Genomic DNA, 19,683 nt, shown 5'->3' on the forward strand with positions numbered 1-19,683 from the left:
ACTTATCTGTGAATCTCTGAATAGGGAATCAATTAAGAAGGAATAAAAGGATTGTGCCGCTGCAATGAGGATCCAATTGATATATATTCAGCTTGGTTAAATTATTTCTTCCACAACCATTCAGCAAAATGTGAGTTGGAGAAAAGAAGGTGGATGCTAGGGTCTGGCAAAGGATGAGCAGAAAAAGAACAATGGGATGAAGAATTAGACATTAAACAACTGATAGAGTTGAACCAGTAGAAATTGATTGAGAAGATTTGAGGGAAAGGGATTATAGGATTGCTGATCCTGAGCTGGAAAGGATGGTAGAAATCATCTCCCTGCTTTAATCCAGTCATTTTACAAATATGAAAACTGGGTCCCAGATAGGTCACTAATCAAATGGTGACTAAATGACAGATTCAGGTCACATATTATGAGTGCAGAATTCAGGATGATAACGGAGACAATGAGGAGTGAGTTGGATCTGGAGTACTCAGAAACTGAGTTGGGAGCTACAGAATTGATCTGGACACACAGGCAGAAAAACTTTGATACCAATTCAGACTTACATCTTGCTAGCTGTCTTACCAATTTAATCAAGTCTCTTCACTTCTCTGCCTCTGTTCCCTTATCTGCAAAGTGATTGTTGGATTGGATGACCTCTAAGACCCTTCCAGTCTAAATCTATATATTTATGTTCCTGTTGTTAAAAATGCAAATTTCAGACTCAAATTTTTGGAGAAGAGGGCGTTACACCTTTCTTGCAATGCGCCTTTTAGAGAGCATAACTGGAAATTTAGAACCAGCCTCTCTGTTTCCCAGTTTCCTCCTGCCTCTTCAGCCCCTCCTCAGAATTTCCACTGGAGGAGACCCTCCCAAAATTTAAAAGACACTCCCACTACTCCTTTCTGTTTCCATGTCCTCCCCTCTCCTTGCCACATCATCCTATGTTCAAAATCGGTGAATGTCTCCTCCTAAAGGGAGCCGAAGTTACTATACAAATTTATTTGCCCGCATTTAAACCCAGGTTGTTTGCACTCAACCAGCACCTGCCGTTATTTCGGTTGACTAAAATTTAAACCACATTCTTTACCAGAACTGCAACGGTGAGGAAGGCGGGGAAACCTTAACTTTTCCACTACGGAAACAAAAACTTGATAATGTTACTTATCACACTGTGATACTAGAGCCAGCCAGGCAAGGCTGAGGGGCAGCAAGGAATGAGCGGGGCACCCTGCCCCCGAGGGAGAACCCGGGGACCCCTGGGGATGGCTGTGCTTGTCGCCCTGACTTCAGCACCGCTAGACTGCCCATTCCCAAGAGCCAAGTTGCTAGGCTCCCACGCCTCAGGGCCTATTCCTGGTCCCTCAAAGTCTTTGCAGACGCCCCATGCCTCCCAGCAGCTTCAGCTCTCGCTCAGATCTACGACTACATCTCCCATCCTCCCCTCGCTCAGATCTACGACTACATCTCCCATCCTCCCCTCGCTCAGATCTACGACTACATCTCCCATCCTCCCCTCGCTCAGATCTACGACTACATCTCCCATTCTCCCCCCCCCCCCCCAAGTCTGAGGCTGCGCACTCAGAACCCTCCTTGCCCCGCCTCTGCGCAGTACGGAACAGAAACACGAGCACGTGACTTCCGGAGGCTGGCCAAAATGGCCGCCTCCAGCCTGGTCCTCGTCTTGCTGGCTGTGGCTCTGGGGTCCCTGTTGCTCGTGTGGCGGGCCCGGAAACGGCCTCGAGTGCGGAGCGCGTGTGTAGTGGTGCTCGGGGACGTGGGCCGGAGCCCTCGGATGCAGTACCACGCGCTGTCTCTGGCCCAGCGCGACTTCGATGTGACCCTGCTGGGATACCCTGGTGAGCGCTGAGGGGGTAACACCGAGCGATTTTGGCTCCTCGCCCTCCCCTGAGGGACCGAGGTGCGGCGCCACCTGCTTCAGACCAGCCCCCCGGGCAGCCCCCCACGAGTGCTCCTGGCGTACTCCCGGGCCTCCGCCCGCGGAGGAGCCGGCCCCTCCTTTGGCCTTGTCCGAGGCGCCGGACATCTGGACCGATTATTCCTCCCGAGGGACTGCTGGAGCGGAGTGGGGGGGCGGGGGGTGGGGGGGAGGGGGACCTGCCTGTTAGCTAACTCCTCCATCTCCGCACGCACACTCACTCCGATTGGACAGATAATTACTTCTGTCTCGCCGCTTATAGCCTCCGCCCTTAAAGAGCTTACAGTCTAGTGTAGACATTAACTAGGCGGCACACAGGTAACCATGATACAAGTGAGAAAATGATGGTGTTGTGACAAGTCAGAAAGGACAGATTGAGGGATACTTCCCTCCTGGGCCTGGAGCAGAGCAATAAAGAAATCTTCATGGAGAGATAGCCTGGGCTGGGGTTTGGAGGAAATGAATAATGTTGGTAGGTGGAAACGGACTAAAGGGTGGCGCGGAATAGGGCAGAATCTGTTACAAACCTGGGAAACTGTACAGAGGCTCAAGGCGCAAGTGGAAGGGGAGAATAAGTAGTCCATTTTTGATTATCCTGCATTTTGCGAAGCTAGGCAGCTGGGGAAGATTGGAAAGTTCATTAGTACTGCACCGGGGAGCTCCTGGAATAGCGGAGTATTTCTTTCACTATTAAGCAGGTTTCTGATCTCATTTAATTGAGTACTTCCTCCATCTGGACAGCTTGCAGCCTCTCTATGTCTTCTCATCCTATTTGACTTGCTTACGTTTTCCCACACATCCTCAGCCTAATGTTCTGGGGATCTTTTTCTAGATCTCTGGACCTCTTGCAAATAAGTTGGGGTAGAATGGCACAGGGGATAGAGAACTGGCCTTGAAGCCAGGAAGACTTGGTTTTGCTTTTTTCAAAGCCTTTTTTAAACTTTTTAAACATGCTACTCTGGGACTAAATAACCTTCTAGGTGCTTTAGGTAACTCAGAGGCTGTAAGGTGCTGAAAAGTTGCAAATCTGCATTAGTAGAGAAGAGTTTTCTCAACTGGGAACTCCATGAAATTACATGTCCAGTCCTTGTTCCTGAGTATTTATTAGTCTCCTGCTATATACAAGTCACTAGGGTAGGTGCTTGAGATTCAAAAACAAGAATTTATTGAGTGTGGCAACACCAGGATACAAAGGCAAAAACATATCTCATGCCCTCAAACAGCTCACATTCTGATGGAGGAGAAAATAAGTGAAAAATTGTACATATAAAATATGTACAGCGTAAATGGAAGGAGAGGGAAGGCCCTGGCAATAGAGAGATGTAAGGCATACGACAGTAGGGAGGATTTCATCCAGGTCAGATTGTTGTTTGTCCTTCATTCTCCAAGAGGACCATGACATCAGAAAGGTGGTGCCATGATATGCAAGTGAAGGAGGGCTTGGCAGGGTCACCTGCCTCACTTTCTCTTCCGGAGTCATATGAATCCAGTGACCAGATATAGATCAGCATGACTGGAGATGGCCCTGGATGCAGTGGGAGACCCTGGCCTTTTTAAACGAGGCTGTTTAATAGGACTTAGTTTGACTGAGTCAACACCCAATTGTGGTGATTGAGGATAGGTAAGAAATGAGATAGAAAATGGCTTCCTTTGTTTAGTCCAAAAAAGGAAAAAAATCAATCTGAATGGGGAAGACTTTCCAAGTTTCTGGCCCAAAATAGAAACAATTGCTGTTTACATTCAGTCTGAGCCAGTCAGGGTCCAAACTAGGACCAAGTGGGGCTTGGCCTGGGACCTACTGAATGACTGCATTTTCAAGCTTGAGAAACTAAAAGAATGGTAGTAATTATCAGTTAGATGGGGGAATCAATAGGACTGGTTTTGTAGCAAGATGATAAATTTGGATTTGGATATATTGAATTAGAGATGTTGGCAGGACATGTAAGTGGAGATGTCAGGCTATTAGATATGCTGGCCTGAAGTTCAGGAGTATTAGGCTTAGATTGGGCTTCAAGATTTAGGAGTCATCTTTATTCTCTTGTTGGACTTTACCATGATTTCTCTTTCAGGCTCCAAACCTCATGGTGAACTCCTAAACAATAAGAGAATTCATATTTTGCACATGCCTGAAATTAATCGAATTCAAGGTGAGATTTGTTCTTTTTTTTTTTATTATTTTTATTTTTGAGACAAATATTAGAGTAAAAGTGCAAAGAGAAACAAATTATATTTGATTCTTACTACTGCTCTTTGACTTTCAGTTGGTCCCCATATATTTCAGTATGGTATAAAAGTGATCATCCAGGCAGTACTCCTTCTATATACCTTGCTTTTAAAGACTTCTCCAGTGGTTTACATTTTACTCCAGGTAGGTGTTTACTCCTCATATGAAATGTTACTTTATATCACTTACCAACAATGATTTGGGTTTCAAGGGTCATAGTTTTGTGACAATCTTTTGCTTTCTTCCTATTTTGTCTTCTTCAGTCCTTTAGTGTTGCAACATTGTCAATGGGACTTCTTTATGATTGAGGGTTGTGTTCCCTCCTGGGTTATGTACATATAAGTTCTGAGATGAAGGCCAGGAGTGGAAAAGTGACACTTTTATAGTAGGAGTTAGGATAATCCACTAAATCTCTTAGCTCAATATGTTCTTTTTTCTGATATTTCCTTCCTACTGTCTTGATCAGTTTGCTCCCTCCTTGTAACACTAAAGGTAGCTAGGAATATGAGATTTGGAACTACTTGTGACACTCCCATGCATCTTCTCCATAAAATTCATCTCTAGGAGAGATTTGAGGAGTTTTCCCCATCAGTCACAGGGGCCATTGTTAAAGTAGCCTGTTCCCTGGTTATGGGATCAGTTTAAATTGGGTATGGGTTATGTGAAAGTACTGCCATTGGTTTTCTTGTCCTGAATTTCAGTTTCTTGCTTTTGATTTGACTCTGTCTCCTTCACAGAATCCACCTGGCCTGCCCAGCATTGCTGTGTGCTGGGTTGTGTGTTGTCTTCGTGGAAGCAAGCTGATCATTGACTGGCACAACTATGGCTATACCATCTTGGGTCTGACACATGGCTTTGCCCATCCTCTTGTACAGTTGGCTAAGTGGTGAGTGGAGCAGTAGGGTCTTGGGATTGGATTTGGATGAAAGGTGATAAACTGGACTCTCTGGATACAGCTGGAGAATATCTAAAAAAAGAGTAAGAATGCAAAGGGGAATGACAAAGTTCATTTGTTAACTTGGTCCGAGGGAGGGTTAGATGAGGAATCAAAAAAATTTACTGTTTAGGGCCCCAGAATAGCATCTGCACAGGTCTGGATATCTTCCTGCAAGTGATCTGGATAAAGTGATTCTTGGCATTCAGTGCTTAGCCTCCTGAAGTAGTTAATTATAGAACTTTAATGCTTTTTCACTGGCTGGTCATTAGTAGTCATGGTGGTAAGGGATCAGGCATTGCATAGGAAGGTGATAAATGTATCTTTCCCAGGTATGAAAAGCTCTGTGGCCGCCTGTCAGATCTGAACTTGTGTGTGACCAATGCGATGAGAGAAGATTTGGCAAAGAACTGGAATATAAGGTATGCAAGGCACCTGGAGAGACAGGATTGGAAGAAGGTAAAAGGTTCACCGTGTGGAGAACTATGTACTCAGGAATGTTTGTAAAAGATTTTGAAAATGGCAGGCACGAGAGTATGTTTACTAGTTATATTAATATAAAGAAGGGGCAGGAGTAAGTAAATCTTTCTCATCCATTCAGATGGTTTAATTTATCTTGAAACATCTCTGGAGGTTTCTTTGAAAAATTCTGAGCTCTGACTGTTCTAGAGTAGGAAAGAAAAAGGAATTCTTGGACCCTGAGCCCATCCTCTTGATCTCTATACTTCCCTGGTTCTTAGAGCTTCTCAATGATCTTGTTGCAGAGCTGTGACTGTCTATGATAAGCCAGCATCGTTTTTTACAAATACTCCCCTAGAGACACAACATCAGTTATTTATGAAGCTGGGCCAGGCCTACTCGCCATTCAGAGCAAGGTATGTCACCTATATTCCAAATATTAGTTTTCTCACTTGAGCCTGTAATCTTTGTATAACTTAAGAGAATTCAGATAGGGTGAAAAAAGTGTTGACATATCTCCCCCTTTGTCTTTGGGGGTTTTGATGACAAGAAATGTCACTTGGGAGGTAACATCCTTAAAGATAAGGAAGACTCTTGTTGGCTAGAGTGCTCGGCCAAGGTCATCTCTATGGGGAATTGCTCTAGTTACAAAAGGGAGGTTTCTGATTTCTCAGGGACCCAATCCACAACAAGGAAGCGTTGGATCTTCAGCATTTGATAATGTATTTATTTCTGTCTGTTTAGCACAGAACCCTTGGACCCAGCCTTTGAGAGATCTGCATTTACTGAGCTCAATCCTAGGAACAGGAAGGTGACACAACTTGAAGGGCGACCAGCTTTGCTGGTCAGCAGCACAAGCTGGACAGGTCTTGAGGTCTCTTTGAACTGGATACTTCGGACACTATACTATTGACTCTTAAGTGCTTATTATACTGAGGGCTTGAGGGAGGGGGAGAAGTTCCGGCAGATGGGATAGGAGGAGCCTATTTCCTATTTTACTATTTCATTGTTTGAGCATAAGTAATATTATAGTTACTGAGATCACCAGGTTGGAAATGGGGGCAAAACATTGTACCCTATTTAGGAGTACAAGAATAATATCTTTCTAGGGCTCCAGTCTTTCCTACTGCCTAAAGCACAAGTTAAGCAAGTAACATTAAGAAATAAACCTGACTGGTTAAATGCTGTTTTTGTTTCTCATTTCAGAAGATGAAGATTTCTCCATCCTGCTGAAAGCTTTAGAAAGTAGGTGTGTTTCTGTGATCATGGGTGTCATATTTATCCAGGACTATTAGAATAAAGCTATTTTTGGTTCCCTTTGCATCACGTTACTTTTAAATAGTGCTTGTCAAAGACTGGGAGGGAGTGTGTCTTATTGAAGTGCTTGGCTCTGGACCTATGATACCACCTCAAGGATTAGAATCCCGTCAGCCAGCTTGAGCCATAGGCTCAAAATTGTGTTCCTCTATTTCAATTCATCTAATCTAATGCATGTAATCCAATCAGTCCTGGTCAGGAGACCAGGATTGGCATTTTAGCTTCTTGTTTTTGGAGCCTGTCTCTCCTTTTCCTGCTGACACATTCTCTTTGCTTTTAAATCAATAGAGGAATCCCATTGCTTTCTGCTGGGAATGTTTTCTCAAAACCCATTTTTGAGTCACATCTCCTTTCTAAGGTTTTGCTCCTCAGGAAAGAGCAGATCTGAGGAGTGAAGGAACAGGACTACTTCCTGGATTTAGGTTTTTCTTTGGACTCTGATTTTTTGTTGTTGGTTAGGAGGGATAACGTTTCATCCACTTCTTTCATTTCAAATATCTGATTACGCTTGTTGATTCTTTAGGGTTTGAACAATGGATCATTGATGGAACAAACCTCCCTTCTCTAGTCTGTGTGATAACAGGTGCCTTGTATTTTTCTTATGTCCTCATTTTTGGGCAGAGTGAATGTCAGTCAGGTAGTATTTAAAATTGCATAAGAGATTGATATGGAAGCTATGTTGGATTCTATTTCAAAAAGTTCATCTTGTGGGTATTTAAAAGGGATCAATTATTTGTTCAGTGGGATGCCTAATCAACCTGTCACCTACCTCCTTACTGACTAATGATAGTGAGATGGAAGGAAGCCTCTTGAATTTCTTGAGGGTCATGGGTTTTTTATTTTATTTGCGAATGGGAGCAAGAAAGGATTCTGACTTGGATTGTCAAACTGAGGCCTGTAGAGTAATAGGTTTCCATTAGAGGGACTGCTTATCTCTAATGTAGGGTTGCTAATATAGGCTTGAAGGTTGCTCGGGTTTTGAGATATGATTGCAAGGAACAAGGAACTGAAGAATAATGATTTTATATTTTCCTGTTCACCAAAGGTAAAGGACCTCTTAAAGAGCATTATGGCCAAATCATCAGCCAAATGTGCCTCAAGCATGTTCAGATCTGCACACCATGGTTAGAAGCTGAAGATTATCCTTTGCTTTTGGGTAAGAGCAGCCTATGGAGAATAGGCTTATCCTGTAACTGGAATGATACTTAAGAAATTAAGGACTGGTGAGTCAACAAGGAAGAGGCTAACAGACATATACCAAGATCCTGTTGAGTGAAAATAAATAAAAGTTTTTTAAAGTTTTACTTGATTTGTTTTGGGAAATTTGGAGAAAAAGTACTTGCGGGGTGGGTGTAAGTAGCTGAATTCTAGTAAAATAAGGCTTCATTAAGTATTAGATGGGACTCCCTAGGCTGAGAGGTTTTGATTTATCTCTTGCCCATTCCCAGAAATTGCTTTGCAGTCTGCCTGTGAAGAAAAATATGTTCTCTAAAAATAGAGTACCTCCTTTATTCTTCCATTCCTTTATTCTTTACTAAAGGGCTGGATCTAGCATAGTAGGATTTTTTAGTACTGGATTCTCTTTCACCTAACTTGGAAGAAAATTTCAGTGTTTGACATTTCGAGCACAAATTTCTCAGAGACCAATTTATTAATTAAATAATTATTTTTTTTTATTTTTTATTAGAGAAATGCAAATAGATTTTTAAAAATATCTTCTGCCTTTGAAAAAAAGCTTTGTCTAGTAGATTTAGTTAATAGAGAGTAGATTATTTTAACTCTGTAAATTTCAGTTGTCTATACAGTCTCTGCTTATCAGCATGTTCTAATGGCTTATATTAGTTGTGAACACTGCCTTTGAGGTACATTTAAGTAAGATGATTGGAGACTTTGCTGCTTTAACCCACATCCCATCTAGTTCCCACATACCCACATAGGATAACATACCAGTACTTCAGATCTGTAGAGCTCCTTTGGGATCATTTTATAAATTGGTTAAACTTTCTTAAATTGTTTCTTTTCCCCTTACATTGGCAGGATCAGCAGATCTTGGTGTCTGCCTCCACAGATCCTCTAGTGGCTTGGATCTTCCCATGAAAGTGGTGGATATGTTTGGTTGCTGCTTACCTGTTTGTGCAATACATTTCCAGAGGTAGGGATTTTAGAATTTGCATATTATAAAGCAAGGGGACAGGGTTGGGGAAAGTTACCTGAATCATTTCATGAACTTAGAGCTTCTGTAGATGAATTGAACTCCAGACACAATCTGAGCCTATCACTATTTCACGGTTAATATACCTATCATTGTTAATACAGTTAATATACCTTGCATGGACTATAATCCCCAATGTGGCTGGGCCTGTCTTTGAGGTTTGAATTTTACCTCTATTTGTCAGCATATTACAGTGAACAAATAAAAAACATTTTTCTCATTCCCTTTCCCCTTAGAAGTAGATCATTACAGGGGGGAGGAAACTACAATCAACCTTTTTTTCTTCTTCCAAAGCTGGTTTCAGTTCTTTGATGATTTTTTTTCCCCAGTTTACATGAACTTGTGAAACATGAAGAAAATGGCATGGTCTTTATGGACTCTGAGGAGCTTGCAACTCAGCTGAAGGTAAAGATGTTGGGTTTAGATTCTTGAGTTCCAATGCATTCTGCCCTCATCATTGTCTTATCTGACCTCATTTGCTAATGATTGCTTGGTGGAATGGTAAAAGAAAGTAAGATTTCTGGGTTCTCACTACCTGATGAGGAAAGGGAGAGAAGAAACTAATAAGCCTGATATGGTGGGACCTTCATCTCTTGTTTTTCTTTTATAGATGCTCTTCTCAGAATTTTCCAGTCCTGATAACAGATTGAACCAGTTCAGAAAAAATCTTAAGGAATCAAAGCAACTTCGCTGGGATGAGAGTTGGGAACGGACTGTGTTCCCTTTGTTTACTCACACTTGAACACTTTGGCTAAAGACTTGAATTCAATAAATATCTTTTAAGTAAAACTTACTGTGTACAAGGTACCGTGCTAAAATGCTGTAGATAAAAAAGTTGAAAAAAATTGCATTTTTGTCCTTAAGTAATACATAGCTTTGCAGAGGAAAGAAATGTGTACAATACATTAGACAATATAGGAGAGGGAAAAGAATGTCTTGAGTTTCAGAGAGGAACTAATTCTTGCAGAGAGGATTATGAAAAGCTTCATGGAAGAAATATTACCTGAACAAGTTATGAAAAATAGTCTGAACCAGAATAGCAGGTTAAGGGGATTGAAATTTGGGGAAGAGAGAGAATTATTTCAGCCATGCCTGATGCTTTAAGCTAGAGAAGATAGTAAAACTATTCATTTAGAGAGATAAAACAGGACAAGAAATAGGTTTTTTGGCGAAGCAAGTTTTATTCATTAAAAAATTGTTTTTATTAAGCATTTATTTTTAATTTTTCTTCTATCCCCAAATAAAAACAATTTTTAAAACCCTCTTAACAAAAATACACAGCAAATCAAATTTTTGCATTGGCTATGTCCAAAAGAATTCTGCCTTATTCTGTATCTCTAGTCCATCGCCCTGTTAGAGGTAGGTAGCATGCTTCATTATATTATATCCTCTAGAATTGTAGTTTGTCATTGAATTGATGGAAATTCTCAAGTTGTTCAAGGTTGTTTTTATAATGCTATCACACAATTCTTAGTTTTGCTCATTTCAAGCTGCAGTAAGTTGATACTGGTTTTCCCAGTTTTCTCTGAAATGTCAATTTTATAACTTTAGCCGTACAGTAATATTCCAATCCATTCATATATCACAATTTGTTTAACTGTTCCCAGTAGATGGGCAGCCCCTTAATTTCTAGGTTTTTGCTAATATGGAAAAGTTACCATAAATATTTTTGTAGCTAAATGCTATACCTTAAGTCACAAAGACCTGAGTTCAAATCTAGCCTCAAACACTTGCTAGCCGTGTTACTCTGAACTTAACTACCATCTCAGTTTCCTTATTGGTAAAATGGGAATAATAACAGCACCTATCTCACAAGATTGTTGCGAGGATCAAGTGATACAATATTTTAAAAGTGCTTTGCAATCCTTAAAGCACTATAGTTATGATAGCTAAATATGAGTGGCACAGTGCTGGACTTGGAGACAAAAAGACCTGAGTTCAGATTCTGCCTCAGACATTCTTTAGCTAAGTGACCTTTGGTAAGTCACTTAAGCTCTCTCTCTGTCTCAGTTTCCTTATCTCTAAAAATAGTGATGAGAATATCATCTACCATACAGAGTTGCTATGAAGTTCAGACAATGTAACAAATGAAAGACTTTGCAAATTTTTTTTTTTAATTTAATAGCCTTTTATTTACAGGTTATATGCATGGGTAACTTTACAGCATTAACAATTGCCAAACCTCTTGTTCCAATTTTTCCCCTCTTACCCCCCCCAACCCCTCCCCTAGATGGCAACTTTGCAAATTTTAAAGCAACACATAAATGCTAGTTATTAACTTTTTTTTTTGATGTCTTTGGGATATACGTTTAGTTTTAGACTTGTTTCCTTGAAGTGCTTTCCAGGAAGTAGTTGGAAGTTTGGTTCTGGAAAGCTTGGGGTCATGGAGATCTAGACTTGGCCATCTCCATGGAGCTGTTAGCTGAAGATGTGAGTGTGTGATGCTGGTGCAAGTATAGAAGCAAAAGCTGAGGAGAGAACCTTAGGGGAATGTGCATACTTAGGAGGAAGATTTCTTTAAAAAAAAAAAAAAAGGGGGTAGGCTTTATCTTTAAGGTCCCTTCCAACTCTAAAATCCTACTGATGGGGTTCAGACTTAAAATGCTGCAGCTGATATAGACACCTGATGATGGCAGTTATCAAAAGTTGGGGTTCAGTCATGTAAAGAATACACAATGACCATTCTCTTTAGCAAAAGGTAGGTTTATTTAGTAAGAGGATGCAGACAAAATGGAGAGGCACAATAGACACCAGGAATGGTAAATATGAAATAGAGTGGGAGAGCATGTGAAAGACAAGTTCCTTAGAGGAGCTCAACAATTAATAGAAAGGAAGCACCCCATGAGACTGGGGCATGCCCTGAGCTGGCAGCTAAATCCTGCCCTAAAAAGAGTTAGTTGAAAGGAGAAGTAGGGGTGGGAAGTAGAGTGGACTTAGGAGAGATACCACATGGCATGGGGGAGGAGTAAGGGGAAAGAGTGCTGTGGCAAACTGACCCTAAGGAGGGCAGCAGCCACGGCATGGGTCCTAAGCAGATTTATAGGGAAAATTTAACCTCAGAGACATGACTAGGATTTCTGTTACGATGGGGCAAGGTATCCACAAACAGCGGGCCCCAGGGATTTAACGTAATGATTTCTGGCGACAAGCTCCACAGAGGATGGGATGGGAGCTTAACTGATGTCTATCAGAGCTCTTTCCCTACCTGGCCAGGGATCAATTTTATCAATTCTTTCTTTTCTCTAGAATTCTTCCTTTGAGAAGTCAGAGAAAAAATAATGGGAAGATAGAAATTCTTCCAGATGGAAAAGAAGGACGGGGAGGGGGGGGGGGGAGGGAGGTAACTCACATCAGGTGATCTTGACTATCTCAGAAAGTAGAAAGCACCGTGAAAGAACAAAAATTAGGGGGTGAGATTAAGTGCTTGGAGACATTAGAAAAGTTTGAAATCTCCAGGATAGAGAATAGTGGGTGGACACAGGAAACACCAACAGCCCCTCTGAGACCTGATAATACAAATACAGCACATTTAACATGCTAGGATTTCCCCCTGTAACACATGACAGCTCAGAAGCTTGAATAATTTATTGATATTAACCATGAATAGGAGAGTAAAAGGACAAAAAGTACCAAGGTTCTAGTGAGAGCATGTTTAAAATGGCTGCCAAAGGGCCTAAAGGTGGCAAGGAGAGCCAGGTAGGGACCAGGAATTCTATTCAAAATGAGGTGGGGAAGTTATAGTAGAGAAAGAAGTTCAGGGGTCAAAATTTTGGAGGCTGAAATGAATCATGTTTGCTAATGTTAACATGGGAGATGGGGAGGAAAGGACTTTTGAGTTTTATATTAACAGGTTAAATACTTGTATTTTCACTCATTTTTAGTTCCTGGATTTACAGGGAGTTACTCACAGAGCAGCAACTACATGTCGCATTTCATTTTTCCTTATTATTAGATTAATGATTGAAGTTTTATATAGGAATTACAAAATAGATTTTTTTTTCCTAATTTTTTCAGTAGCCTTGAAATATTTACACAGTCTACACCAATAATCTTAGAATTACAGTCTTTGAGTTTTTTTTCATATGGAAACAATTTCTGACTGTGACTAGGAAGTTTCTGCCATTCAATCCCAGTCTTACCTAGAAACAAACAATATTTTAGTATACTGGTGCTTTGAGGAAAGGAAGGGATTTGTGAAGGACTGTCAGTGTAGAGCTCTGTTTTGTACTTATCATCCATATTATATACTGACACTTCTATTCAAAAATTATCATCTTCCTTAAGCTGTTCAAACATCAGATTCTGATCATTGCAGAGAGATTTTTGTGGTTATTTTTTTGTTTGTAATAAATGAAATTAGATAAAGTTCTGCAATATATAATACTGTATATCAATAGTTTAGAGAGCTTTTTAAAAATAAATTATATAACTTTAGAAAGTATCTACTAATTTCCCAATAAAACTATATTTTAGGTAAAATCCACAGTAGAGAGGACCCATTACCAAATGCATTAACTATGCTTCTATTGTCAAAGTTCATTATTTCTTTCAGGTCTTCTACCTTAAGAAGAAGGTGCTAACACATGGAAGTATTAAGTTTGATTCCTAGTAAAATTCTTGTAGAATGCAAACATTTTCATTTGATAAATGCTGCAATGATTGTAGAAGCAATTAATTATTAGTAAGATTAGATTTTTTTTTAAATATCCAAGGGTAATAATTGCTTCCTGCTATACATTGTAGAATGAAAAAAGAAGAATTTATAAAAGCTTTATTCCTTAATAGGAAATCTTTTTTAGCTCTTGTACCATTAGATAACTAGAAGGGTAGAGAGATGTCTAGGGTATATTCTGTTGAATAATAAATTTATGGACATGTTTGACATATATTGGACAACTTGCCATCTAAGGGAGAGGGAGGGAGAAAAATCTGGACACAAGTTTTTGCAAGGGTGAATGTTGAAACCTATCTTTGCGTGTATCTTGAAAATAAAAAGCTATTTTTAAAAAAGAAGAAGAAGAAGGGAAAAGGTTAAGGGATTTTTTTTAATGTAACATGTTTAACTCTATATTGGAGAATTGAAGTAATTTTAGTTGTGTAAGTAATAAAAAAAAAAAAAAAAAAAAAAAAAGCTCTAACATAGAACTCAAATGCCTACAAGATTTCTATGCTTGATTCTTGGCAGCAAATCCTGAATCAGCACTAGCTACAACCAGTCTGGAAGTTAAGTCTTGTTGCCAGAAGCATTGCCATCAATAGTAATTTTTTTTAGGCATATTTATGCAATTTTCTTGCTGTACAAGAAGAATCAGATTAAAAAGGAAAAACAATGAGAAAGAAAATAAAACTCAAGCAAACAACAACAAAAGAATTGAAAATGTTCTGTTGTGATCCACATTCAGTTCTTAAGTCCTCCCTCTGGGTGTAGATGGTTCTCTTCATCACAAGATCATTGGAACTGGCCTCAATCATCTCATTGTTGAGAAAAGCCACATCTGGGGCAGCTAGGTGGCACAATGGATAGAGTACCAGTCCTGAAGTCAGGAGGACCTGAGTTCAAATCTGTTCTCAGACACTTAACATTTCCTAGCTGTGTGAGTCACTTAAGTCCAACTTCCTCAGCATTTAAAAAAAAAAAAGCCACAGAATTAATCATCGTATAATCTTGATTGTTGCTGTGTACAATGAAATCTTGTTTCTCCTCATTTTACTCACCATCAGTTCATGTAAATCACTCCAGGCCTCTCTGAAATCATCCTGCTGGTCATTTCTTATAAAACAATAATATTTCATACCATGCATAAACCATAACTTATTCAGCCATTCTCCAAGTGATGGGGATTCACTCAGATTCCAGTTTCTGGTCACTACAAAAAGGGCTGCCACAAATATTTTTGCACATGTGGGTCCCTTTCCCTTCTTTAAGATCTCTGGGATATAAGCCCAATAGAAACACTGCTGGATCAACGGGTATGCACAATTCATCAATAGTAATTTCTCTGGAGCCATACCATACTTTTTCTCTCCACTCCTCTGTACACCTTTTTTTTTTACCTTCTCCAAAGTCCAGTTTGTACATACTTAGTTCAGTCCTAGGTCTGTCTTCTTGAGGAAAGCAACCAGATTAAAGGTATTCTCATTTCCATATCAATATACTTACTAAACTCCATTTTGAACATCTGGTAAGTGTCTGGGTTCCTTACATGAAGGCAATGTATATCTCTGGAGGCTTCTGATCAACCTGGCAAGGAGAGAGTTTTTGCAGCACTCCAATGAGGGAGAGGATGATCTCTGGATCATATAGGACAGCTACAATGAGAAATTCAAATTATTCATTTCCCTTTAGTTTATTATTTAAAAACAGAAGTGTTATATACATTCTTGTTTTAGGAAGCATGGCTAGAGCCTGGAGAATGCAGCAGTTTTATGTTTCATTAGGATGAAGAAAAATTACTCAGATTAAAATGAAATAATCTGGGGGAAAAAGTTTATTTTCAATCTATTTAAAGGTACTAGCAAAAAATAAAAATCACAGGCAATAACTTGTGCCCTTAAAATACATACATACACACACAACTGGCCCATATAAAAGATGCATAATAATGCAAAACCAAAATGTTATTCTTAATCATTTTTGTCTTTTAGGGCTGGGATATTTAAAAGACCACTGGATTTGGAATAATAGAATCTGGCTTCGAATTCCTCTCTGCTGTTTACCATCTTATAATTGGGGGATGATTCATTACCTTTTCTGATCTTCATATATAAAATTAATGGGCTATATGAGGTCTTTTCCAGCTTTTATTTATGATTCTATGTTCTGTTGATTTTTTTAAGTTCCATTTTTTTTTTAATTTAATAGCCTTTTATTTACAGGATATATACATGGGTAACTTTACAGCATTAACAATTGCCAAACCTCTTGTTCCAATTTTTCACCTCTTACCCCCCCCCCCCCCCCCCTAGATGGCAGGATGACCAGGAGATGTTAAATATATTAAAATATAACTTAGATACACAATAAGTATACATGACCAAAACATTATTTTGCTGTACAAAAGAATCAGACTCTGAATTATTGTACAATTAGCTTGTGAAGGAAATCAGAAATGCATGTGTGCATAAATATAGGGATTGGGAATTTAATGTAATGGTTTTTAGTCATCTCCCAGAGTTATTTTTCTGGGCATAACTAGTTCAGTTCATTACTGCTCCATTAGAAATGATTTGGTTGATCTCGTTGCTGAGGATGGCCTGATCCATCAGAGCTGGTCATCATCTAGTATTGTTGTTGAAGTATATAATGATCTCCTGGTCCTGCTCATTTCACTCAGCATCAGTTCGTGTAAGTCTCTCCAGGCCTTTCTGAAATCATCCTGTTGGTCATTTCTTACAGAACAGTAATATTCCATAATTTTCATATACCACAATTTATTCAGCCATTCTCCAACTGATGGACATCCATTCAGTTTCCAGTTTCTAGCGACTACAAAAGGGCTGCCACAAACATTCATGACATACAGGTCCCTTTCCTTCTTTATAATCTCTTTGGGATATAATCCCAGTAGTAACACTCTGGATCAAAGGGTATGCACAGTTTGATAACTTTTTGAGCATAGTTCCAAACTACTCTCAAAATGGTTGGATTCTGTTCACAACTCCACCAACAATGCATCAATGTCCCAGTTTTCCCATCCCTCCAACAATCATCATTATTTTTCCTGTCATCTTAGCCAATCTGACAGGTGTGTAGTGGTATCTTAGAGTTGTCTTAATTTGCATTTCTGTGATTAATAATGACTTGGAGCATCTTTTCATATGACTAGAAATAGTTTCAATTTCTTCATCTGAGTATTGTCTGTTCATATCCTTTGACCATTTTTCAATTGGAGAATGGCTTGATTTTTATAAATTAGAGTTAATTCTCTATATATTTTGGAAATGAGGCCTTTATCAGAACCTTTGACTGTAAAAATATTTTTCCCAGTTTATTGCTTCCTTCTAATCTTGTCTGTATTAGTTTTGTTTGTACAAAAACTTTTCAGTTTGGTATAATCGAAATTTTCTATTTTGTGATCAGTAATGATCTCTAGTTCTGCTTTGGTCATAAAGACCTTCCCTTCCACAGGTCTGAGAGGTATACTATCCTATGTTCCTCTAATTTATTAATAATTTCATTCTTTATGCCTAGGTCATGAACCCATTTTGACCTTATCTTGGTGTACGGTTAAGTATGGATCAATGCCTAGTTTCTGCCATATTAGTTTCCAATTTTCCCAGCAATTTTTATCAAACAGTAAGTTCTTATCCCAAAGCTGGGATCTTTGGGTTTGTCAAAGACTAGGTTGCTATATTTAGTTGACTGTTTTGTCCCTTGAACCTAATCTATTCCACTGATCAACTAATCTATTCCTTAGCCAATACAAATAGTTTTGGTAACTGCTGCTCTATAATATAATTTTAGATCTGGTACAGCTAAGCTCACCATCATTTGATTTTTTTTTTCATTAATTCCCTTGAAATTCTTGACCTTTTGTTTTCCATATGAACTTTGTTCTTATTTTTCTAGGTCATTAAAATAGTTTTTGGGAGTCTGATTGGTATAGCGCTAAATAAATAGATTAGTTTAGGTAATATTGTCATCTTTATTATATTTGCTCGCCCTATCCAAGAGCATTTAATATTTTTCAATTGGTTAGATCAGACTTAATTTGTGTGAAAAGTGGTCTGTAATTTTGCTCATAAAGTTTCTGATTTTCCCTTGGCAGATAGATTCCTAAATATTTTATATTATCAGTAGTTACTTTAAATGGAATTTCTCTTTGTAACTCTGACTGTTGGATTTTGTTAGTGATATATAAGAATGCTGATGACTTATGTGGATTTATTTTATAACCAGCAACTTTGCTAAAGTTGTGGATTATTTCTAATAACTTTTTAGCAGAATCTCTGGGGTTCTGTAAGTATACCATCATGTCATCGGCAAAGAGTGATAATTTGGCTTCCTCATTGCCTATTCTTATTCCTTTAATCTTTTTCTCAGCTCTTATTGCTATAGCTAGTGTTTCTAATACAATATTAAATAGTAACGGTGATAGTGGGCAACCTTGTTTCACTCCAGATCTTATTGGGAATGGTTGCAGTTTGTCTCCATTACATATGATGCTTACTGATGGTTTTAAATAGATGCTGCTGATTATTTTAAGGAAAAGTCCATTTATTCCTATACTCTCAAGTGTTTTTAATAGGAATGGATGTTGGATTTTATCAAATGCTTTTTCTGCATCTATTGAGATGATCATATGGTTTTTGTTCATTTGGTTATTGACATGGCCAATTATATTGATAGTTTTCCTAATATTGAACCAGCCCTGCATTCCTGGTATAAATCCTACTTGATCATAGTGTATTATCTTGGAGATGATTTTCTATAGTCTTTTTGCTAATATCTTATTTAAGATTTTAGCATCAATATTCATTAGGGAGATTGGTCTATAATTTTCTTTCTCTGTTTTCAGCCTGCCTGGTTTAGGTATCAGTACCATGTCTGTGTGATAGAAGGAATTTGGTAGGACTCCTTCATTCCCTATTTTATCAAATAATTTATATAGCATTGGGGCCAATTGTTCTTTAAATGTTTGGTAAAATTCACATGTAAATCCATCTGGTCCTGGGGACTTTTTATTAGGGAGTTGTTTAATTGCCTGTTCTATTTCTTTTTCTGAAATGGGACTATTCAAGCAATTTACTTCCTCCTCTGTTAGTCTGGGAAGTCTATATTTTTGGAGGTAGTCATCCATTTCACTTAGGTTATCAAATTTATTGGCATAAAGTTGAGCAAAATAACTCCTTATTATTTCTCTAATTTCCTCTTCATTGGTGGAAAGTTCTCCCTTTTCATTTTTAAGACTACTAATTTCATTTTCCTCCCTCCTTTTTCTAATCAGATTTACCAAAGGCTTATCTATTTTATTGGCTTTTTTCATAGAACCAACTCTTAGTTTTATTAATTAGTTCAATAGTTTTTTTACTTTCAATATTTTTAATTTCTCCTTTTAATTTTAGAATTTCCAATTTAGTATTTGATTGGGAGTTTTTTACTTTGGTCTTTTTAGTTTTTTAGTTGCAAGCCAATTCATTAATCTTTTCTTTCTCTGTTTTATTCAAGTAAGCCTCTAAGGATATAAAATTCCCTCTTATTACCGCTTTGGCTGCATCCACAAATTTTGGTATGATGTCTCATCATTGTCATTATCTTGAGTGAAATTATTAATTGTATCTATAATTTGCTGCTTCACCTCAATCATTCTTTAAGATGAGATTGTTTAGTTTCCAATTACTTTTTGGTCTATTTCCCTAATTTTTTGTTGAATGTAGTTTTATTGCATCATGATCTGAAAGAAAGCATTTACTATTTCTGCTTTCTTGCATTTAATTTTAGGTCTTTATGTCCTAATATATGGTCAATTTTTGAATAGGTTCCATGAACTGCTGAGAAGAAAGTATATTCCTTCTATCTCCATTCAATTTTCTCAAAGATCCAACATTACCTAATTTTTCTAATATTCTATTTACTTCTTTAATTTCTTTCTTATTTGTTTTGTGGTTTGATT

The 19,683-nt window shown here is 38.4% G+C and overlaps 1 protein-coding gene across 1 annotated transcript; it reads left to right on the plus strand.

Annotated features, from left to right (window-relative positions):
* Positions 1-1,610: 1,610 nt before the first annotated feature.
* ALG1 (ALG1 chitobiosyldiphosphodolichol beta-mannosyltransferase) lies at positions 1,611-10,236 on the plus strand. The gene is made up of 13 exons (XM_031944949.1): positions 1,611-1,844; positions 3,994-4,071; positions 4,186-4,292; positions 4,886-5,034; positions 5,415-5,504; positions 5,847-5,957; positions 6,286-6,407; positions 6,748-6,786; positions 7,382-7,441; positions 7,904-8,014; positions 8,896-9,010; positions 9,400-9,475; positions 9,681-10,236. The coding sequence occupies exons 1-13, from the start codon at positions 1,643-1,645 to the stop codon at positions 9,810-9,812; spliced, it is 1,392 nt and encodes a 463-aa protein (XP_031800809.1). The 5' UTR covers positions 1,611-1,642; the 3' UTR covers positions 9,813-10,236.
* The last annotated feature ends 9,447 nt before the right edge of the window (positions 10,237-19,683 follow it).

The sequence above is a fragment of the Sarcophilus harrisii genome, chromosome 1 (assembly GCF_902635505.1).
Source record: "Sarcophilus harrisii chromosome 1, mSarHar1.11, whole genome shotgun sequence".
NCBI lineage: Eukaryota > Metazoa > Chordata > Mammalia > Dasyuromorphia > Dasyuridae > Sarcophilus > Sarcophilus harrisii.